Source organism: Halichoerus grypus, chromosome 7 (assembly GCF_964656455.1).
Source record: "Halichoerus grypus chromosome 7, mHalGry1.hap1.1, whole genome shotgun sequence".
Lineage (NCBI taxonomy): Eukaryota > Metazoa > Chordata > Mammalia > Carnivora > Phocidae > Halichoerus > Halichoerus grypus.
In genome coordinates, this window is record NC_135718.1 from 62,956,319 (window position 1) to 62,981,492 (window position 25,174).

The 25,174-nt window shown below is 38.3% G+C and overlaps 1 protein-coding gene across 1 annotated transcript in view; it reads left to right on the forward strand.

Moving 5' to 3' along the window:
* The first annotated feature begins 1,205 nt into the window (after positions 1-1,205).
* The window catches only part of TMEM26 (transmembrane protein 26), a 46,287-nt gene continuing 22,318 nt past the window's right edge, over positions 1,206-25,174 (forward strand). Inside the window, exons 1-3 of the mRNA XM_036083978.2 lie at positions 1,206-1,411; positions 17,183-17,261; positions 23,765-23,878. Of these exons, the coding sequence (XP_035939871.1) occupies positions 1,221-1,411; positions 17,183-17,261; positions 23,765-23,878 (384 nt within the window). The 5' untranslated portion in view covers positions 1,206-1,220. The remainder of the gene's footprint in view (positions 1,412-17,182; positions 17,262-23,764; positions 23,879-25,174) is intronic.

Genomic DNA, 25,174 nt, shown 5'->3' on the forward strand with positions numbered 1-25,174 from the left:
GAGATTTCAGTAACTTAGTTTCATTTTATTTTGTTTTTGTAATTACCTTCCACCTATGACCTTCAATACTGGTTTTTCCTTTTATAAGCGATGTAAAGTTTCATTTAAAAATTATTTCAGTAAAAATTTGAGTTCGTTCAAAGAAAAATATCAAATAAGTGGTGGTACTCGCAGTAAGAAACCAAACAAGGAAAGAGAAATCATGAAGGTGTTCTGGGAAACCCTGACTTCAGTTTCCTCTTCACCTTGGATACTGGAAAGATGAGAGTTGAATTCATTGGTCATTGACCTCAAGGGTACAGTTCCCAGCTGCACCAATTGCTCCCACAAGTCCAACCCCTGGCTTTATCTTCTCCCTCCTCCCTCACTCTCCCCTCTGCCTTCCTGCCTTGTTACCCTCCAATTTTCAGAAGAAATTAGTGGGGGGGGGGGGGTTGAGAGTAGGGACGACATAATAAAGAACATCCCTTTGCTTTGATAACACCATGACCAAAGAGTGGAAGTGACCGGCGCTACCCCCTCGCTTAAATGAGGCGCAGGGACCGCTCTCAGTAAGCCCCCATCGGATTTCCTCTAGTCCTGTGAAGTTTTCATTCTTCACACTGCGCAGGAACAGCGTTTCTAAAACTGCTTGGACAGCGGATTCTTTGGCCCTCCTCCGTTCCAGCTTAGAGTCACTATGACAGCTTGTTCCCGTAAGAAGTGTGAGTGAATTAAACTACTTCGGGGGAAAAGCCAGGGAGGAGATGCCACAGATGCGTCCTCCTCCCCCCTTTCAGGCTATGTAGCACCTCGACCCTCACTCCACCCCATCCCTCGGAGTCGGGAAGTTTTGGAGGACACCCTGCGGGGGGTGGGATGGGGTAGATTGCAGGGATGGAGCCTGGCTCCCGGGATTGAGAGGGAAGTGGGCAGCGCAGGGGAATAACGCCCCGGAGCCCCCGGAGGCGCAGCCCCAGACTCCCTGGAAAGCCCAGCAGTCTAGACAGGCTGGGTTTAGATTCTCGCCTCTGGGAGAGTTGTCAGGAAGTCTGGGGGAGGGGCGAGCCGCTGTCTCCTGTTCTCCCGGGCTCGGGAGGCTGAGGAGGGACGGCAGCAGCAGCGGGTCTCGAGCTGTCACGTTCCCGCCCACGGGCGGGCTCCGGGGCTCCCGAGGGGGCCCGCGGGGCGCAGGCGGGGCGCGGGGGGCGGGGGGCGGCGGGCAGAGCGCGCGGGCCGGCATGGAGGGACTGGTCCTGCTCAACGCCCTGGCCACCCGGCTGCTGTTCGTGCTGCACTCTCTGATTGGGGTCTGGCGAGTGACCGAGGTGAAGAAGGAGCCGCGGTACTGGCTGCTAGCGCTGCTCAACCTCTTGCTTTTTCTGGAGACTGGGCTCACCCTCAAGTTCAAGCGCGGGAGAGGCTACAAATGGTGAGCGCACCCCGGGAAAGGGAGGGCGCGCGGAGTCCCTGGGCACTGTTCCCTATGGCACTCGCCAGCAGCCCAAGAGCTCATCTCCCCCGCAGTCCGCCCATTCTTTACTCGGATCCGGACCCTCTTTGTCCTCGCCCGGAGCTTCCAAGAAGCGCGAGATGCTTGCGCATCTCTGGGACACGCCGGAGTGCCTTAGGGTCCTGCCTGTCCCAGGGCAACACAGGGAAGGCTCAGTCGCTGCCCACTGTCACCCAGTCCCAGCAACTTGGAAGATTTGAATAAAGAAGGGAAGCGCTTGCCTGCTCTGCAGAAGGTGCTCCAGAGCAGGGGAGTCATGGGGCCAAGGGGATGTCCATGTGCCCTGCTTTCTGAACTTGGGGTTGTGTGGGTGTGCACTCGTTATTCTGTGCATGCAGGTGTGGGGATGCGTTTCTCTGGGTACAAGCGACTTCTGTAAGAGCTTGTGTGCATAGAACAGTCTCCCAGGACGAGAAGCCCCTCGAAGCACTTCTGTGCCGCCCCGCTCCCTTCAGCCTGGCGCCCTGACATATGGCACCAGCTTCAGGTGCCCCAGGTTGGTTCCTTCGGAGCTTGGTTAATGGAAGTTCATCTTGTCAAAGAAGGGTTGCCACGCTGGTGTAGGGACCAGCAAGGAGGGTTCAAACTTAACCTCAACCTGCAAGAACTACAGGTTCTGTGTGATATTTTATTTCCTCCCTGAAGACTTGAGTGACAATAGAAGAGTTGAGAAAAAGATTCTCTTGCCATTTACAAAGAGTTTCCACCTCCATCCCTCCACTCCCAGTAGATTTTCATCCAAACTTCTCCAAGCTAGGCCTCTTCCTGTATTAATTTTTAAAAACAGTAAAACTATGCTCATATAAAAATCCAGTAAAATGTATGCTATACATTAGTTAAAAAAAAAAAAAGTAAGGCAATATTTTCATATATGTCAATACTTTTAAAAATACCTAACGCTAGAAGAAACACCATTAGTCAAGTCAAAGAATTACATACACAATGGCATTATAGTAAGCCACCATGTTAAGGGGGAAAAAAACCCCTCTCTACAGTTTTACATACTAAACTGCAAAAGGCTGTGTATCTCATGACAGTCCAAGGGTGAGAATGTGTTGTTGTGTCTCTTAAGATGATGTGAATCTTGCTTAAATTTTCCATTGTTGAAAAATTACTAGAATTATCAGTGAAAAAAATATTCAGGTAGAATCCTAATGTAATACAATAAGGATGGGACTATTATAGCTCCTCCCCCACCCTATGATCAGCTTATTAAGCAGTAAAGATTTGAAGTACTTTCCAATGTGCCTTTTAAAAACCTCAAAGAAAAATGGCATTAGCTTCCCCAATAAGCCTTAGGGTTAAAGAAACAGAAGGGGAGAAAAATGTTCATCCAGCAGGTCGTATGAGATTTATTTCATTTTTACGGAATAGCTTTAAGATGCTAGGGTAGAAAATATCTTCAGTAACAGGAGCATGAGGTCTGAGGCTGAAAAGTGCTCCATGGAAGGTAGTCCTGTCACCAACCAGCACAGCTTCTGGGAGAAAGGTCAACCTTAAAAGGGGGACCAACCCACTGGGCCCCAAAATATCCTCCCTCATGTTCCAAGAGTAGACCAGAGGCCTTCATTCATGTTAAGTCAAAATTCCCCTCCAGTTATGTAGAAATATTGTAGCCAGTTGAAACTTTACCTTCATGTCTATACCATCATTCGTAGCTGGTTCTAACTGGTATGTAATTTACAACTATGAGAGGATAAAAGATTGGGGCAAAAATGCGTGATCAATGTTAAATAGGGTACTGGGGATGTATTCGTGTATAGAGTGTGGTCTCAAAATCAGAAGGAAAATGGAGCAATGGAGCAATACTTATTTGCTCTGAGGCATTGAGCAAGTTACTTAACCTCTCTGACCCTCGGTTTCCTCATCTATAAATACTTATAGGTTGTTATAAATTAAATGAAATAATATATTTCATGGTTGATGAATTAAAAAGGAATTTTTTTTAGATCCCAGGATTTTTTCTCTTTTTTTCTTCTTATTAAAAAATATTATGTGTCAACTGGACACATTTTCTGTCTATACAAGTCCAACAACTTTACTTGAGGGACTGGCCAATAAACCATTGGCTCAGAATCAAAAAGTAGAAAAAAATTTCTCACCTTTATTTCAGAACAGGCCATGATGTGTACTGTATATTTTAGCATTTATTGAAAAAAATGTGCTGGCTCAATATCTAGACTAATATTTGAAAATAAGCAAAGAAAATAGTGGATTTGGCTTGTAAAATTTCAGGAGCAAATGAGTCTTTGTAAATGATCTAAATAGAAAGTTGATTAATGAAGCTTTGTTCTACTGATATTACTAAATGCTTTGTTCTACTGAGCCTGCAAATGTGGTCATTTTTGTGGTGGACAAAACTCACACACTATTTTGTCATAAGTTTGAGGGGAAAAAAAGTCAGAAGATGGGATGCTGAAAAAATATAGAAAATTATCCCTGATATAACATGGTAAAAATTAAAAAGTATTTGATTTGGGACATATTTCATTTCTGGGTTGAAGTTTTCTGAGTAAGACAAGGCAAGATTTTTTGTTATTTTTGAGTGTTAAAAAAAAGTTTCCAGGGGCGCCTGGGTGGCTCAGTCGTTAAGCGTCTGCCTTCGGCTCAGGTCATGATCTCAGGGTCCTGGGATCGAGCCCCGCATCTGGCTCCCTGCTCAGCGGGAAGCCTGCTTCTCCCTCTCCCACTCTCCCTGCTTGTGTTCCTGCTCTCGCTGTGTCTCTCTCTGTCAAATAAATAAATAAAAATCTTTAAAAAAAAAAAAAAAGTTTCCATCAGGAAATCAAGACTGATGAAATAAAAAGCTAAGTAAATATTATGACCGTATCTAGACGTCTCTCTAGGAATGTCAATATATAGAGCTATATGCAGATCTATATATTATATATCTTTTGATCCATTGGTCTTATATTTTGGAAACTATAGAACCCAAGGTGGTCATATGTAAAGGCATACATACAAAAATATTAATTTCCATCTTGTAAGTAAAAAATAAAGCTAAAACAATCTGATTATCCATCAATAGACTGATTGAAAAATTATAATATACCCATATTGTATATATTTTGTTGGTATTAAAAATAATGCGCTAGAGTTTAGCTATTGACCTCAAAGGATCTCTGTGATATGTTGTCAGGAGAATAAAGTTAAAGAATTATGTATGTTATGGGCTAATTTTTTAAAGGACTTGTCTAAGAATTATCCTTTGTATCAGTTGAATACATTATCCATTTACAAGTTAAGAAGAAGAAGAAGAAGGTGAAACCTTCCCATACTTTAAATCAATCAACCAATGAAATACTGCCTGAATGGTAGATCAAACTCCGAACACACAGGAGGTGAAAATTTCTTTTCCGGAACATCAGATCCATGAGCCTCCTTTAGACTAGTCTGGTCTACTTTGAACATTGTGCTTTTTACCAACATTTGCACCTGGCCCTACATAAATCAGTGGAATGATACATTGGAATGATACATTGACCTATAGAGGAAAATGTGAAAAAAATTTCCTGAAACATAGCAAACATATTACACTTGTCAAAAGAATGTTTCTTTAGCTATCCTTTGGAAAGGAAACATAGAACTAGTGCTGCTGAGCTCAGCCGTCCAGCGACAGCAACATTACATCACCACTAATAAAATGCAGTTGGAGAAGTTTAATTTGTTGGAATCCTATAGGACAGAGAGGGTAAGCCAAGGACAGATGCCTTGTTAAGCCCAATGAATGTGTGCTGGTGGAATTGGCTCCTTTTTACCTGGTATTTATTAATTTCACATGCACATTTCACTTACACTCTTATAAGATGGAGATGAGTATCACTTGCTTTATTGTTTCTTGATTTTATTTCCTTTTGTCCAGGTAACAATCCAATAGATCTATGAATTACCATTTAGGTAAAGTCAAACACAAGACAGTGTTTCTGTTGCTTATTTGCCAATACTGATAAAATAGTCCTCAGGGGTTAGAAAAATGACCAAAATTGTGACAAGTTTGAAGACTGTTCACTTGAAAGCAGGTGGTATCTGAGAATAAATAGAGATCTAAGTTGAATTTATTGGCGAAAGTACTGAATTTTAAGCACTGAGCTTTCCTCATCAGAATTTCAAGAATATAAGGTAAATATAATTGAGCTAATAAAATACCTCACTTACTTGGTCACCTTTCTTCATTATATCTCTTTCCTTTTTCCTTTATTGAGCTTAATCAAATGTTTATTTGTTGAATTACCCAATAAGTACATGTGATACTATGCTAGACGCTGTGTGAACAGGCAGAAGAAACAGAAAACAAACGTATTTGAGATTTTAAAATGAAAGGTAGCATTCTGATTAAGTGTTCGAATATATGGGAATAATTATGAATATTTAGCATTTGTTGATGCCCAGGCTCTTCCAAGTGTCCTACACAGATTATTCCATGTGCTCCTGACAGCAGCTGCAATGATTTTCTGTTTCTCTGTTTTCCCCCATTTTTAGATGAGGAAACTGAGGCACAGAGCTATGAGCTGTCAATTGAAGTAGCAGGGGTATCAAGAGTCCAACAGTTTAGAGGAGAAAGGATGTGATGACGTGTACGGGGGTGGGTTGGGTAGGGAGAAGGGCCATCATGGCATTTGAGCTGGAGCAGGAGAAATGGGTAAGAGACAGGAGTGCAAAGGCTGTGTAGTTAAAGGACATCCTGAGGGAGGTGAGTGTAGGAAACCTTGAGCAGATATCTCTAGAGGAAGCACACAGTCTTATCAGTCTTCATTCAACAAACGTATGTGGAACAGCTAATAGGTATTAGACACTGTTTGAGTGTCAAGAATATGGAGGTAAATAGGGGCGCCTGGGTGGCTCAGTCGTTAAGCGTCTGCCTTCAGCTCAGGTCATGATCCCAGGGTCCTGGGATCGAGCCCCGCATTGGGCTCCCTGCTCCGCGGGAAGCCTGCTTCTCCCTCTGCCTCTGCCCCTGCTTGTGTTCCTTCTCTCGCTGTGTCTCTCTCTGTCAAATAAATAAAATCTTAAAAAAAAAAAAAAAAAAAAGAATATGGAGGTGAATAAAACAGGTAAAATCCCGCCCTGAAGGAACTCCCATTTTAATCCAGGGACTCAGCAAATAAAGAAGTCAGTAAGAAACAAGTGAGCTAAAAAGTAACAAATGAGTGATCTGAACTCTGGAGGACTCGGAGGTAGCAGTTACAGATGGATGAAGGAGCAGGGAGAAGACTCCACTGGGTGGTCCGAGAGGCCTCGCCGGGGAGGGGACATCTGAGCTGAATCTATTTAGAGAGGAGAAGGAGTCAGTGTGGGAAGAGCCAGGGCAATGAAAAAAGAGAGAGAGAAGGGCCAAGTGTGCCCTGGGACATTTCTGACATACCCCCTAGAAGACAGATAAAACTGCCTTTCTTTCCTCTTCTTCCTGGTCTCTACTCTTCCCCATGTCCTTGCTCCAAGTGAAAAATTCCTTCTAAGTTTTATATTGTTACCATATCTCATTTGAAACACCATGTGTTAGGCAATGTCTGGGTGGCTCCCAACTAAAAACAGGAAAGACAAATTAGGAATCAGAAGAGATTCTATCCTAAACTGATTTCAAATTCAAACTAATTTTGTAAAAAAAAAATAACAATAACAACAACAAACCCACCCCCCCCAAAAAAAACCACAACTCAATGAAATCTGTTTTGAATACTCAATTGTATTTAGAAAGTACAATAGCAGAAGTGGAAACCTAGACTTGATAGAAACTGTATGAAGCCTAACCTTGAACAAGTCTTGGGTAGTGTAGGAGAATCTTTGTCATTCTGTAGTGTTTGACAATATGTATCTTCCTTCATCAAAATTGTTTATGAAAATGCCAGTGAGAAAGTTGGGAAATAAAAGCGCTCTTCTCCTGCTTATCTTTTTGGATGTCAGGAGGATGAAATGGAGGGATTTAGAAGGAGACCCTATGATTTCCATATGACCAGCTTGGGCAATGGAAATTCTCCCAGCAGATAGACTATTTCTCTCATTGTTCACACTTGTTATCCAGATTTCTTGAAATCTCTGTTTAGCTTTTAAGTTATTCTAGGAACACTTTCCACTGTGCATTGGATTTGTCAGCCCTGTCTGCAGTGTGTATCCAGAGTTTTATAATATTCATTGTCTTCACATTTTGTTTGTGTGTATGTGTTTTATATCCTGAGCCTTGAACTCAACGCACAAGGATGACTGAGGTTTGCATCTTTTTTGGAAGCACACATTGAATGTTATTAGTAAATGACTTTGTTTTTAGTTATCTGAGTCATGGTTTAAGAAGAGTCTTATCTTAACTTGAATTAGTACTGTGCTTCACTCCTAAGAAAAGGTCGTATTTTCTTCTTTTATTTCACAATGGACTTGGGATCAAAGCAATAATTATGTCTGTATTTAGAATGGGACCCCCAGGAAACTGAACCATTAAGTGATGTCCATGCTTTTTCCAAGAGTATGTTCAACGGAGACATTTAGAACTAAAAATTAAGGTTCTAATATTTTGTAACTTCTTGTACTCGACAGGGAGAAAAACAAAGTGCACATTGGTGTGGGCAGCTCCCATGAGCCAGTATAAATATATCCTTCCTTCTGAATTTCATGCATTTCTCCTTCTCATGCAGTGCCATTATTTGCATACAGCATCAGGACAAATCTGAAGAGTTTAACTTCTTTTCCAACAATGGAAAATTCACCTTTCCCTCAAGGTTTCTTCTCCCCAGGTGCATGTCCCTCATTACTCCAGAAGTTTCTCTGGAGTACTGGTGTCAGGAGAGTTAGTACTAGGGGATATTAGTTATTTTGTTAAAGAAAACCACTGTTTAGTTTTTAAATAAAATAGGGGTTTTTATATGCAGGTATCAAAAGTTGAACTTGAAAGTCACACTGAAGTAATATTAAGCACATACAAATTGTTAATATAAAATGCCAGGGTGGGGACTGATTTGGTTTCTTTTCTCTGAATACAAACCTAGGGTAGTCGTTTAGGGAAGGGTGTTGTATTTTATCTTCAGTTCGTCCGACTGATTTCAAAAAGACAGCGGGTGTACAACTGACATAATGTTGTCTGCTTATTAGAATAAAAATTAGGATTCCTTAGGGGAAAATAGTCCTCTCTACCATCAGCGTTGCTGCCAGCCCTGGTCAGGTCCTTCAGTATTCCTTTGCTTTCTTATGTCCCTGATTGAGCCTCCTGTCTCACACACTTGTTTTAATCTGCCTCGAATAGCCTCCTAATAAATTGGCTGTGCCATTTTCTGACAGCCCGTTAATAGTAGTGATGAGCATGATGATGAAGGTGATGATGATGGTGACAATGGGGGTGGAAACAGTTATCAGTTACTGGGTGCTGACAACGCTCCAAGCCTGCTTTACATCCATTATGTCAGCGATCCTCATGACGACGCTAGGAGATAGTTTTTCTCTCTATTACCATTTTATGATGAGGCCACTGCTGCCCAGCAAGGCTCTATCACTTGTCTAAGGCAACAACTAGTTATACTAAATCACAAAAACAATTCCTAACATCCCGTGAGCGCTCACATTTATTGAGCCAGGAAGGTACATTGCCCGCATTACCTTATTCAGTCCTCACTAGAGCCCTGGAGGTACTATTCTTGCTTCTACCTGCACAGGAGGAAGCGAAACCTCAGAGGCATCCCCATCCCAGCACTGAACTCCATCAGCTGATTTCTTGTGCTCTGTATTCAATAAGCAGATTGGGTTTTGTCTGTGGAAGATACAACTACATAGATTTTTAGGATCAAGGATTCCCTATAGTGGGGAAAGGGTCAAAGTATCTTGTTCAAAATTGGGGTGACCTGAAAGTGGGCCCTGGGGTGATTTTGCTTAGAATGGAATGTAGGAAAGTCCAGACTACACATGGACATGGCTCAGAGACACTCTTGCATAAGCAGACATGCTTGGAAAGCCAAAACAGGATGTAAAACAAAACAGAAGAGGGGGAAAATCCTCGAGCGCCTTTATTTTTGGTCCTAAAGTGAAGAAACAATCTCTTCTACAGAACAGAAATACCACCGTCTTTTATAGAACGAAATGAGTTACAGCATTACATAAATAACATCCGTCATGCATTTTATCCTCTCAGAGACCATTAAAATTCCTGTAGTCATTAGCACTAAAGTTCACTTAATCATTAAACAATCATTTATTGTACTAAGTGCTATAATGATGTTCTTGAAGGAATATAAAATACATGCAGTTATATGAGAATAGGAAAAAACAACACCCTGAGAATCAAATAATTTTCCACAAATTAAGTCCAAGACTGCAGAATGTCTGCAGAATAAAGATACAATCATTACGGTAGGCATGTTAGACAAGGAAAACTTCTCAGGTAAGTGATTTATGTATTGGCCTTTGTAGTAGCTGGGAATTTTACAAGAGTGCAGAGAAGAGAGAAGGGTTTTTCAGGTTGAGGGAATAACATGATGGCAGTACTTAGGGTTTTAGTTAGAACCAATTCATTTAAGAAGATGTCATGATTTTCTTTGACTCAGAAATTATGTGAGAAAAATAGTACATAGATCCTAAAATTGATGCATATTTTGTTCCTATAACTTGTTTAGTCATACTAAAGCATACTGCTGAGTTTTGAATGTGAGCAACTTCAAATTTAATAAAACTTGTTCTTGCTTTAGATATCCTTTCGGAAAATTTTAAGTGAAGTATCTAGAACTAATTTTGCTGCCAGTTTATATCATAATTTGGGAATATGACTTTATTAGAAAAACAACTGGCAATAACAAACAATGAAAATTACAATGAAGAGCCCTACTATTCACCTTCAGAAGTATTGTCTTGGCAAAACCTAAATGTGGGCATTTGTTAAGGGCTTTCAAAGCATAAAGAATGGGCATTCCCAGCCCATATGAAATTCCTCCTGGTCTCCTGTGATCTTGTACTTCACCTGCTCTCCCAGAAGATCACGGACAAGACAAACCAATCATCTGATTTGGGCACCCATTAAAACGTGCTCACCCCTTATTCAATTTTCCTTTCGGGGGGAGTTCTCATGAGCTTATGTCCAGTTGGTTGTGGCCTCCTCCCCTCCCTAATGGGCAGGCACAAGCAAAGGCTCTGGGAAGGTCGTGACTGGGAGGGTGTCTGCTTACGAAGACAAATGGGTGGTATCTGGGGTTGGATTTGTGCCTTCCCAGGTGTCTGGAGTTCTGTGTTCTACAAGAGCATCTTCAGGTGTGTGTGGAGGCTGTCATGCTGGCCATTCTTGCTGCCGTGGACTGACACTAAGCCGTTGCTGAGCCGCCCAGATGGAAATCGCGGATGTTGAGGCCCACTTATAGAAAGCAGTCTTGTGAAAGGAGGACATCTAGACAATCCTTAAACTGTAAGACACTGTCTGGGGGCTATGAAAGGGTATCTTGACCTAGTTTCTTGATTTCCATGAAAATAGGACTATTATTATAAAGTGCTCTGGAAATTTTATTGAGGATACTCAAGGCAGTTTAATGTGAGACTGTGAAACTTTGGTCTAGTATCCTTACAACTCCAATCTGCCTTTCTAGCATAGGAAATACTGAGGAATGAAGTACAAATAAAATGGTGATCCACACCAAAGTAATCTTGGAACATTAGTTTTGCTTCACTTAAATGTTATCTATTTTCAGATCTATGCATATGATTAGAAGACTAGAATCCTCACTGTTTGCAAAGAGAAAAGCCAAACAGGGTAGTGGGGATATTATGGTTAATTTTTCTATTTGCTTATTTATATTGTAATAGGTTTCTAAAAGGAACGAAGCTTACTTTCTCAATAAGAAAATGATAACTGTCATTTTTTAGAAAAAAGAAAATGGAACCCTAACTTTAGACTAATGGTGAGCCAAAGTAAATAAGATCCCTTGTAGGGCTAAACTGCTAAATGTCATGACATCATCATTTTGTGAAAAACACTGTAATTTGTTGAAATGACAACTTTGTATGATAAATAATATTTTATTTTTGGATGAAACAAAAAAATGAGGCTAGCTCGTTAAGAGCTCAGGGTAGTGTCTAGCAGGTAACTGAGTACATAAACAAATAGAGAAAAAAATCCTATAAAACATTGCTCCTGCCATGTACTTTAGAGAGAACCAGTGGGTTGGATAAAGTCTGTGGTTTAAAAAACAAAACAAGGGGGCTCCTGGGTGGCTCAGTTGGTTAAGCAGCTGCCTTTGGCTCAGGTCATGATCAGGCTCCCTGCTCAGTGGGGAGCCTGCTTCTCCGTGCCCCTCTGCCTGCCCCTCTGCCTACGTGTGTGTGCGCTCTCTCTCTCTGTCAAATAAATAAATACAGTCTTTAAAAAAATTTATAAATAAATAAATAACAAAACAAAAACACCAAACTTCTGTGGAGAGAAAGAATATCTTTCAGAAGGTTTTAATTAAAAAAAAAAAAAAACTAAGTAAAATAATTTGTCATTAAAGTATTAATGTTGGGCACCTTTGTATTCTGACAGGATAGTGGTAATTGGTATCATAGTATATTTGAATCTCTAAGGCCAGAGAGCTGATTAGTAATAGGGTATTACACATTTTATAAAAATTTCCCACTTGGACATGTCTTATGAATTTACCATAAGTTTATCACTTTTTGTTAGCTTATTAATAAATAGTATATCTTATTTTCATAAACAAGTATCCAGAAACCTGATTTAAGTTATTTCTGGGTTGGCTAGCCCCCTCTATGGTATTAGACTTTGTACAAAGTACTTGGCATTGACTTACTTTTGATGCCACTGAGACGTAAAGATTGGAGTAAAATTATTTGGTAGCTCCTAAGGAAAGGCACACAATTTGATTAATTACATAGAAAAAGATAGGATCAGGCCGTTTTTAATTTTTAGAGTTCAGATTCTCCTTGGTTCCAAAACTGAATTGCACTGACAATGCATGATCTAGAATATGGCAAACCCTCAAGATAATAAGTAATGGCTAGAATGTCACCTTGGAATATTAAATCTTTCATAGTAGCAAAACAATATTAAATTCATATAAGAACAGAATAATTAGTTTCCCTCAGTAAAACCTCTGATAAGAATCAATTTATGGTGATATTTCAAGAAGAGGTTTCTAGTCCAACCAGCAACAGTGTCAAGAAAACAGAAACTTTAAATCAACCAGGGCCTTATCAAATCAACAAATATTTGTGGGGAACCCATCTTGTGCCAGGTACTGTGGGAGGCGCTGAGGGTATAATGATGAACACACAACTTTTGTGCTCATACTACTTACAGTTGCTGGGAGACAGTTAAGTGACAGTGAACACACACACATATGCCCATATATAATTATAAATTTTGAAGATCTATAGGATAAAAGTGAAGAGTGCTATAAGACAGGTATAACAAGGACATCTAATTTAGACTGGAGGGACAAGGAAAGTTCTTCCATGGGGTCTCATATACCCAACATGAACTATGAGAAGAAAATAATCAGGTGAAGAGTGGGAGTAAACAAATATTTCAGGGGACAGAAATACATGTATGAAGGCCTGAGTTAGGAAGGCATGTAGGTTTTCTCCAGAACTGAATGAAAAACAATGTTATGGGACCACAGTGAGGAAAAATGGCAAGCAACAAAGCCCAAGAGGTAGGCAGGGCCCTGAGCATGCGGCATTTTGTAGGCCATCATGGGCAGACCATGGCTCTATGACAGGAATTGCCTTCACATCAAATGTGGAGTTGGGGATAATGACGTCCTCAGCAGTGCAATTTCCTTTGATTCAAGATGTCTTAAATAGGTTCAGTTTGGGGAATTATAGTTTGAAAATAGGATTGATTGTGAGTTAGTTGAAGAAACAGCCTTCTGACCTGGTATCCTCTGGGTCCTCTTTAAGTGTAGGTACTGAATGTGTAGCTGTGTGTTTACTTGCAGAGCTGAGCCCAGGTAAGGTAGCAACACACATGTGCTGAGCTATACACTATTAGGCCCATGACACACACTGTCTCCTCTCATCCTTGCAACCATCCTATGCGCTGGATATTTTATCTCCATTTTATAGATGAGGACATTGAGTCACAGGAAAGGTAGCAAATTTCCACTACCTCGGAAGATGTACCTTGGAACAGATGATTCAAATCTGGGTCTCCTAGGTTTATGTAGTAATTCTTCACGGCCACAACTCTAGGAGCATACTTGCTCCGGGATCTCCTGACATGGGAATAAAAAAGTCCTTGTAGATGCCAGTACGCTCCATTTCCTCCATTTTATTCATAAATTCAGGCACTCAAGGATTTAAGCATTTTCTTATTTTTTTTTTTTTTAGATTTTATTTGTTTATTTGACAGAGAGAGACACAGCGAGAGAGGGAACACAAGCAGGGGGAGTGGGAGAGGGAGAAGCAGGCTCCCCACTGAGCAGGGAGCCCAACGTAGGGCTCGATCCCAGGACCCTGGGTTCGTGACCTGAGCCAAAGGCAGACGCTTAACGACTGAGCCATCCAGGCGCCCCTAAGCATTTTCTTAATAAGCATTTATTAAAGACTTAGTAAGACACCTGATGTCACTGAGAAGAGGGAAAGATGAATGAGAAGAAAGAAGGAAGGGATATAAATATATATAAGACAGAATCTGCCTTCAAGGAGCCTATATTAGGAAAGCTAAGGCTTATATACACATAACCATGAAATAGTGGAGAATGTGTTGGGTCACAAGAGAAATATAAGCTAAGATTAATTCCTGCTATGCCTCTGAAATACAGGTAAGATGTTGATGGGTAGAGAGGCAAGAGGAGAGCATTCCAAAGCAGGCAGTCATGATTTGGAGGGACATTTCCTCTAAAGTCATTTCAGAACCTCTCTTCTCAGATTAATCAAGCTGACAGAGCATGGAGCACTTTGTTCTTAAGAAGGACCCACGGTCAAACAAAACATACGCTATATGTGGCTGAAGTGTATTCCTCATATCCAAAATAAAATATATTTAGACACATTTTAATACTTCCCTAGATAAGAGAGACTTCTATTTTCTCCATAAGGTTTTTTGTTTAATTTCAGCTGTACAACTACCACGGCCAGCTACAGGGGAGTTAGAGAGAGAGGAAGGAGAAGAGGAAGCTTCTGATGGTGATTTGCTATTGATCACTTTGACGTGCTATCCATGTCACCACCAGTAACTCTACCTGGAAGCCTCCTAAAATTCCAGCAAATCCTCTCAGGTGTAGGGTTGGTTAAGAGGGTGGGACATATGGGGAGAAAGGCTACGGACTGAGTTGAATATGATAAATTCCTGGGCTCTCAGTGTGATTGCTTCTTTCTACCCCCTTCTCATTTATGTCAAAAAAGACTATGAAGACAGATTGAAGTGAGGGGAACTTTGTAAAAAACCTTTTGTTTTATTTTGAGGATGTAGCGCAGGAAGAGAAACGGGAAGTGGAAAGACTAGAATATGGAGGCTTTAATGTCAGATTATGGAATTTAGATGTTCTGTAGCAGGTAACGTAGAATATCTTGGATCTTGAAGTTTGTTCTTGTTTTGTTTTTTAGTGTTTTGTTTTGTTTTGTTTTACATAACCAGATTTCTATTTAGAGGAAATACCTTGAAATAGGGTAGTATTTTTTTTCCAATTATAGAAATAAGTCTTATGCATAGAAGATGTTAAGAGTTGTTTTTTGTTTCATGTTTAACCTCTTTCAAGAGTTTTTATATGTTCAGTCCATGGTTTCTCTAGATATTCTTGTAATGGTATTTTTAGGGGAGTCAATCCCAAAATTAATTCCAAGGGAGTCAACAAAATTGCAATCCAGTCAACATTTGACATAGCCGAACAAACATTTACATATTCCAAATGTCCTTGCAACTGGAATTCATTTCCTTTCTCAATCTCACAAAGGAAATACTCTCTCCTGGTGTTTCCCTTGATATGTAAGGTCAAGGAATTAATTTTCCCTTTTCTTTTTCAGAGTATGTTCAACATGGGGGCTTTTGCTATGTTGCTCTTTGTCACCCAGCCATCTTCCACCTCAGATTTCAATAATATCATGACCCATAACCTTTTGTTTCAAAATTGTTTTTTTGCAGGAAATCAAAGGTGGAGGAGTGTCTCTATTAAATATTGATTTTTAAAAAAGACCTCACTTTCTTTTGTCCTTTCTTCCTTCTTTCCAGAAGCTGAAAGGCAATATTAGTGAAAGGGTTAACAGCCTTGGAAAAGTCCATTCTAGATGTTCTCTTCCATTTAGGTTTGCTCACTTTTCTCTCCTGGATTATAATAATATGGTTTTAATACCATTTCATCTCAAATAATTCTATTTGTTGAGCAATTAACATTTCTATTTTTCAGGTCATTTTAAACCATCACATGCATATACTAAAAGTATTTTAATAAAATTATATTAACTTACAATTTTTTCTTTGAGGTGGCCTATAAAGCAATAGTCCAATCTAAAATGAAGTGCAATTTTAAGAAATAAATTTGGAAAGTATATTATTTTTATCTTATTTCAAATTTCTAAGGGCATATTTTCATTGTATAATGTCCTATAAAAATACTGATAGTAGTTAGTAGTTATCTATTATGGAATACTCACCTCTGCCAGGCACTGCTTTACAGAAAATATAGTAAAGACCTCTGTGAGATAAATGTGACCACTATGGACGGAATTGTGTTTCCCAAAAATTCTTATGTTGCAACTCTAACCCCTAGTATGAATCTTTTGAGACAGAGCTTCCAGGAAGTTATTAAGAGTAAATGAGGTCATAAGGGTGAGATCTTAATCCAATAAGATTGGTAGACTTTTAAGAGGAGAAGAGAGAGATCTCTGTCTCTCTCTGCTTGTGACGTGCATGCCCCGAGGAAAGGCCATGTGAGGACACAGCAAGAAGGTGGCTGTCTGTAAGCCAGGAGGGGAGACCTCACCAAACTTCCCACCTCCAGAGCTGTGAGAAAATAAATTTCTGTTGTTTAAGCTACCCAGTCTCTGGTACATTGGTACGGCAGTCCAAGCTGACTAATACAGTGACTGTCTCCATTTTGTGGACTGGGAAGTAGACAGAGTCACTGGCAAAACTGGTATTTGAACCTGAATATGTTTGACTATACAAGCCCACTCTTTGGACAGCCCTCTGAATTTTGAGCCAGAAAATAATGAATATAGATAGCTTTTTAAAACAATACCAAGCACTTCATCTGTTGTTGTTTGTTTGCATTTTTATTTTTACTAGGTTTAGCAGATATACGCAAAGTCAGTTGATTTTGCTCATTCCCATTCATCATCATCCGATTTTTGTGTTCTAGCAGGATGTTACTATTTGAGCTTTCAGAATCCTAATATTAAAAAGTGTAGCCAATCTTCCTGAAATCGCAATGTTGAAAAATCCAAGAAGATTTACTATTGCTGTATTTGCTTGTTGTAAAACATATTAAATACAAAATATCCAGTTTTGTGCCTGAAACTAGTTGGCAGTGTCCCATTAAACCATATTAAAATTAACTTCTATTAATTGGATTAGAAATTCAGTGAGAATGACAGCTGCTAGTGCCTTTTGCAGTTACTTTATTTCTCTATAATCCATATGGCAGAAATCACATAATGCTTTTTTCCCCATTGAAATAAACATTTGAGATAAAAAGGTTTGACTTGATGTGATCAGGGTATGTGTATTTGTTTTTCTTTCTTTAAAAAAAAATCTTTTTGTAAAAACTGAACTATCTTTTTTCCTCTCTTTTACAGGTTTTCACCAGCCATATTTTTATATCTGATTAGCATTGTTCCATCATTATGGCTTCTTGAAATGCACGATGAGACCCAGGTATGTCCCTTTGGAAAGTAGGAAAGTGGAATATTCATCAGTAAACTACTTTCATACCATAATCCAATTTATTTCAGAAATGCACTTCTCAAAGGAATTGGAGTTATCAAGAATTGAATAAGTAAGAGGCCATTAGCAAAAGAAAGTGAATTCATCATCTCTCAAAACCAATAAAGATGTTACATTTGTTTAAGATTTAAGATTACATAATTAATTAACAACTTACGTTAAAGATGTTCCTAAGCCCCCCTGGCCCCCAATATGCTAGCATTTACATGGGGTAGGGGATGGTTGTGTGTAAAAATTTGGTTAACTTTGCAAATTCAATGAGTTTCTATATTGTCCTAAGAATGGGCAGGGCTCAATAATCTAGCATCCTATAAAATGACATTTTTAAAAGTGGCAAAAACTAAAAAGAAACCCCATTGTCTAGACTCTGCTATGTAAAATGCAATCAGACTTGGAGCAGATATTTGAAACAGTCTGTCTTAAAATACAGGCCTTACAGATTATAAAAGATTCCTTTTTGAGACCCCCATGAGCTGTCTTAGTGAAATAGGAATTCTACTCTGGAGCCAGACATGAAGGGTAAAGGAGAGGAGTATGAGACCCACCACTGGGAAAGGTGGGCTATATGTATTAGGATCACACTGACTTAAAAAATAAACAATGGTTTCCAATGAGAGTCCCTCATCCATATACAGAGAAAGAGCTACTAAATTTTAAGTGAGTTGCTTCTTACATGGGCAACTTTAGGTATCAGGATCTGGACTAGATTCACGACCTATTGCTATTACTGTTCCTGTACAACCTTGGAGAGGGCAGACTCCAGCAGATTCCAGCCTGAACGTCACATCTTCTGGGGTCAGGCTATGGCACTATGTTACAGATAAGCGATAGTTACGATATAATATTATTATAGTACTTTCATTGATACAATGCATTACTCAAGATAAGAATTTGCCCCTGTGCAGATTTCTTTGCTGCTGTTGGTCATTTTATAGTAAAGTTAAGCCTCTGATGTGTGTTTCAGATACTCAAACCTTATCTGGAAAATGCTTGCTCCAAATTTTAGGCACACACGGTGGAATTTAGGTGTGTGGACTATTTTTGAAGAATTCCACAAGCACATACCAGTAAAATAGGCATGAAGAAAACATTTCTCTGCTTTAAGTCCCCTATTTAAAAAATATTAAAGTCATAGGCTATCTCTATGACTGTAGCAAAATATTTTTTGTAACACTAGATTGGCTGGTTCAAGTTATCATGGTTTTTAAAAACTGTACCATAAGGAGTTAGGGGACTGTTTCAATTTCCTTACTACTTACTACTTTCAGGGGTATGGAAATAAGCTCTGGTGATTTGAATCATTTCTTTCCTTCACATCCAATTCTATAACATGACTATCATCCACAATAACAATTCATTTCCTCAAATGCTTTTATAATATAAATGCATTGCACAATTAATTGATATACAGGTCAAATTCCATTACAACAAATAGCATGCAACCAAAAGCTCTCTTTTTAATAAAAAAAGATTTTTGAGCCCCAGGCAGTACCTCTCTAATTTTCATACTACAAAAGAAATTGGACCTTTGTAGTAAAGGATTTGACTCATTTTGACACTAAGAATTAAAATGAATGCCCAAAGATTGAATTGGGCAGGGTGGGCAGAGGATGGAAGCAGAAAAAAGTAAGAGAAAGGGAGACAGAACAGTATTGGAATTGCATTTAAAGAAACGAGAAATGGCAGAATAAAGGGAGGTACAGCAAGTCTCTTAGTCCATTCATTTAAAAAAATTTGGTTATGATAATAGCCACTTTTCCTTTCAAAGTATTTCCAAATACATTTTCTCCTTTATGAACTCAGCAACTCTATAAGTTAGGCATGGTATATATATTTTTGTTTTATAGAAGAGGACCCTGAGACTCAGAAAGGTTAAGTAATTTTCTCAAGGCCACACAGCTAATCAATAACAGTTCTGGGGCTTAGCACCTAGGTCTTAACCCCTACTCTGTTAAACCATACTGCCTTTCTCAGTTATGTGTTCTATGTTTTAGAGGAGTTCTCATCAAAATCATCTGATTTTTTTTCATGACAGGAGAGTAATTTAATTTCCTTTAACATTTTCAATTTATTCTACATCCTGAATGTTCTAACCTATGTCTTGGCATTAGGAAAACATCCTGACCTACCTCATAAAGACATTCCTCCTAGGTGATCAGTTCTGTACCTTCATTTCTGCATCTGGCTAGGTCTACATGACTGGAAACAAGATGATTATGACAACAGTTATGACTGTAACTCTTAGGTCTATTTATGAAGTGGCACAATTAAAGCAATGGAAACTTTCTGGTATTGATGGTATTAGGGTCTGGTTTGACCCAAAGGAATATTCTTGAAGCTAATAAGAGTTTTTAAGACACAGCCCATGAAAAAGTGGCTTGTTGGTACCCAGATCATCTACATGAACTCACCTATACAATGCTAAATGGAAACAATATCACCATAAAAATAATACAAGTCAGGTTAGGTTGTAGGAATCAAACCAGTTGTTCTTTGGAGTCCTAATGCAGCTACCCCTTGAAGGAAAATCTCATCAATTTGTAACAAGTAGAATTACAAGAATGGAATGGGACTCAGGTTGCAATATCATAATATGGACTACAAAGCTATTTGCCACTGCAGGGCAGATGACTTTTTTTTTTTTTTTTAATAATCAGATGTCTATGGATTTTTGGTGTTAAGGATGTTTAAAAAAAACATATCAAGGTCACCACTTTTAATAAATAGTCTCTTTCATGCCTACAGAATAAAGTGGTCAAAATTATTCCCTCTTGCCTATTTGATTCTCAAAAAGCCACTCTGCAATGAGGATTTGTTGCTTGGTTCAAAGATTTAATTTTTTATCTTCATTATCTTTTCTTGGACTCTTAGCTGTACAGAAAAAAAAGTGTGCAAACAGCTGGATTTTTGCCCTTAGAGATATGGCACATGGCCATTTTTCCTAAGTATTCTTGTCATTTCACCTATAACACTAGTTGTTTTGATGGGGAGTAGGAAAAAAAATAGCTTCTTAGACAGACTTTCTTTTTACTTTTTCAAGTAGCTTATAGAATGATCGATGCAGTATCCAGAGTAATTAAGAAAAATACACTTCTTACAACATTAGCATTTTTTTAAAAATTAGTTTCTCTTTAAACCCAAATATATTACCGTGGATATGCGGTGGTGGTGGTAGTGATGGTAGTGATGTGTGTGTTTCAAAAGTATGTTAGCCCTGCAGGTGTTTAAAAAAATCTTCAACTTTTTTTTTTTTAAAAAACAGCTTGTGAAATAATCATTAGCTACACTTATATTTTCAAGTGCTGCTCTTTTTCTCTTTTACATATTTTTTCTCTACCTCAGATTCCCAGCATCTGGATAAAAATCATGCACAGTTCACTTGTAGAAATTTACATGCAAAATGAAGGAATAAAAAGGGAAAAACATTTAGTTTGGGTCTTTGTCAAATTTTCCAGAAACCTAACTTGACCTCTAAACTGACACTAAAATGTGTATTTTGATAGAGGAACATGTTAATTTTTTTGGTTGTTTCAGTGCTTAACAGGCAAGATTGAAGATGATTGTATTACCTACTTAAGCAAATGGTATTTTAGATAAAGAGCCTTCTGGACAAGAAATAAACTCTTAGAATAGATGTTTTGACCAGGATCATACATGTTTTAATGCTGCCATTATTTATTTGTTCTACAACTGGTCCAGGGTTCAAGAGAGAATCCCCAACTATCACTCCATCAATGGTACAGCTTTCAAATACCAATAGCAATTTTCACAGAACCAGAACAAACAATCCTAAAATTTGCATGGAACCAAAGACTCTGAATAGCTCTAAGCAACCTTGAAAAAGAAAAGCAAAGCTGGAGGCATTACAATTCCAGACTTCATGTTATATTACAGAGCTGTAGTAATTAGAAGCAGTATGGTACTGGAACAAAACGGGATACATAGATCAATAGAACAGAATAGAAAACCCCGGAATAAACCCATAATTATATCATCAGTTAATCTTCAACAAAGCAGGAAAGAATATCCAATGGGAAAAAACAGTCTCTTCAATAAATGGTGTTGGGAAAACTGGACAGCAACCTACAGAAGAAGGAAACTGGACTACTTTCTTACATCATACACAAAAACAAATTCAAAATGGATTAAAGACCTAAATATGAGACCTGAAACCATTAAATCCTACAGCAGAACACAGACACTAAATTCTTTGACATCAGCCATAGCAACTTTTTCTAGATATGTCTCCTGAGGCAAGGGAAACAAAAACAAAAATAGGGGCACCTGGGTGGCTCAGTCAGTTAAGCAGTCAGGTCATGATACCAGGGTCCTGCTTCTCCCTCTCCCTTGGCTGCTCCCCCTGCTTGTGCTCTCTCTGTCAAATAAATAAATAAAATCTTTAAAAAATAAATAAATAAATAAACTCTTGGGACTACATCAAAATAAAAAGCTCTGCACAGTGAAGGAAACAATCAACAAACTAAAAGGCAATCTATGGAATAAGAGAAGATATTTGCAAATGACATATCTGATAAAGGGTTAGTATCCAAAATATATAAAGAACTTAGAAAATTCAATACCCAAAAAATAAATATTCCAATTTAAAAAATGGGCAGAAAAATGAAAGGAAAATTTCATTAGCATTTTAAGAAGGAATCCTAAATGGCATATATTTTATCACCAGACCTAAATGTCTTATTCATTATAGTCTGTGGTCAATCATTGAAGGCAAAGCCTCAGGGTATAGTCCAGATGCAGTCATTAAGTGCTAACTATGAAGGTTGAGAGGAATTCAGTGACTGCACATTTAGGTAACTGCTTTAAAATACATTTGATAGGGGTGCCTGGGTGGCTCAGTCGGTTAAGTGATCGACTGTTGATTTTGGCTCAGGTCATGATCTGAGGGTCTTGAGATCAAGCCCCATGTCAGGCTCCATGCTGAGCCTGCTGAAGTCTGCTTAGGATTCTCTCTCTCCCTCTCCCTCTGCACCTCCCCCACCCCACCCCGCTCACACGTGCTATCTAAAATAAATAAAATGCATTGGATAGCATAAAGAAAGTGAATGACATACCCATATTTCTTAATTCTCAGCTAAAGGAATAGAGTAGTCCCCTCTTTTCCATGAGGGATAAGTTCTAAGATTCCCCAGTGGATGCCTAAAAATGTGGATAGTACCAAAGTCAATATATACTGTTTTTTCCTGTACATACATACTTATGGTAAAGTTTAATTTATAAATCAAGCACAGCAAGAGATTAACAATAACTAACAGTAAAATAGAACAATTATAATGATGTACTATAATGTGGAAGAAGAAATGGGCAGAAGACATTGAATAGACATTTCTCCAAAGAAGACATCCAGATAGCCAACAGATCCATGAAAAGATGCTCATCATCACTCACCATCAGGGGAATACAAATCCAAACTACAGTGAGATATCACCTCACACCTATCAGAATGGCTAAAATCAACAACACAAGAAACAACAGGTGTTGGCAAGGATGTGGAGAGAAAGGAACCCCTGTGCAATGTTGATGGGAATGCAAACTGGTACAGCCACTCTGGAAAACAGTATGGAGTTTCCTCAGAAAGTTAAAAATTGAACTACCCTATGATCCAGCAATGGCACTACTGGGTATTTACCCAAAGAACAAAAAAACACTAATTCAAAGGGATACATACACTCCTATGTTTATAGCAGCATTATTTACAATAGCCAAGATATGGAAGCAGCCCAAGTGTCCACTGACAGACGAATGGATAAAGAAGATGTGGTGTATATATTGGAATATTAATCAGTCATAAAAAAGAATGAAGTCTATTCATTTTCAAGGACATGGATGGAGCTAGAGAGTACAATGCTAAGTGAAATAAGTCATTCAAAGAAAGACAAATACCTTATGATTTCACTCATGGAATTTAAGAAAGAAAACAAATGATCAAAGGAAAAAAAAGAGATAAACCAAGAAATAAATTATAGAGAACAAACTGATGGTCACCAGAGTGGAGGTGGGTGGGGGAGTGGGGGGAAACGGTGATGGGGATTAAGGAGTGACTTGTTATGATGACCACCAGGTGATGTATGGAATTGTTGAATCACTGTATTGTAAACCTGAAGCTAATATAATAGTGTATGTGTACTAACTGAAATTAAAATAAAAACTTAACAAATTCTACAGCTCTGTACAATGAACTTGGAGCATCTACATCCTCATAGACTTGTGGGAAAATAAAACATGTATAGTTGACTTCTCATATTAATTGAAAAGTGGTTTTCTATCTTAAGACTATACTCTGAATTTTGGAAATATTTATGCATATTGTGTAAATCCACATATCTACTCAAAATCTCTTAGATAATTGAAGCCATTTTAAATTCTACATATTGTGGGGTTTTTTTTAACATATTGCTTTTTTACAAAATTCTTAGTACTGCAGTAGCCATTCTGAAGGAATGTCACAAAATACCAGCAGCAAAGAAAACTTCAATCAAACTCTGATATCAAGTGAACAAGCCAATGGAGCAGATGATCTCATTAAGACGGTGAGAGATTTTTTCACTGTATTTTAAAGGATCTAGCAAATCACCTTTTCATTTGGTGAAGATAACATGCTCTACACCTTTCAGCTCATTCTTTCCTAAGGAAATTTGCCAGTTGTTTAATCATTTGGCTAAGGAATTTGCAAAATAATTGTATTTTTATTAATTAAACACATTTAATATGCATAATAGTCATATATATCATATATATTAATAGATATATTTAACTTGCAGCATTAAGTAGCCTTTAACACTTAGGTCAGATAATATATGCACAAGGCGAGATACATATTATTTGTGAAAGAATGATAAAAGATTGGGATCTGGCCTATATATTTTTTGGTGTTATATTAATAGGGAAGTTTTCCAGCCAAAAGAGAATCACTTCTTTGTTCTTCACTTGCCTGATATTTGTGAAACTAACCATAGCCTATTATAAAATGGTATATGGGAGAGACTCAAGGCCCAGACCCCTACCAATGAGCCACATTTTCAACAATGAGACAGATTATTGATTCTAAGAGGTTTAATTGAGTTAGCCTTGGATTCTAATTCAAGCTCCAATCACAGCTGACTGATATCACTTTGAACAAGTCACTTAATCACTCTGTATCTCAGTTTTTCATCTGATAATTGAAAATATTAATATTCACCCTGCTAGTATGCTTCTTGTAAGAATCAAGTAGGATGTATGTGAAGTCTCATAGAAAAAATATGAAACACTGTGTAAATGAAAGATCATTGATCCTCATGCTTGGCTTCAATCAGGCTAGCATCCTGCCTTGTCTTTTATCCTCCCTTTACCTCTACACTTGACATAAGTAAGTAATCAAGAGGGGTAAATAGGTTTTGAACAAATGTAGTTAAGTTACTTGTATAAATCAGTTGGAAGCAACTATCAAAGCCACTGGAGACCTACACTCCTGTAGTCTTTAAAAGATTATAGCCTCTAAGGGCCAATGATATATTTTAAAACTTACTTAGAAGTTAAATGGGCAAGAGATATTATTCAGAATACATGAAAGGGGTGTAAATTTTTCTCCAAGTTCAAGATTAAGGGCAGAATAAAATTTGGTTGCTAGTTTATGGATTTTTCAATAGTATGTTATATATTCAGAATAAAAATAATAACTATAGTTATTCTCTTTCTTTGTATTTAGGTAATGAATAAACATGATTATACATTTTCTCATTTGATGTAGTAGTGTTTTAAAGCAATAAAAAACAAGAGATCTGTACTATGTTAAAATATTCCCAGATTAATAAATTCAGCCTTGAAATCCCTGAAAGAAAAATACA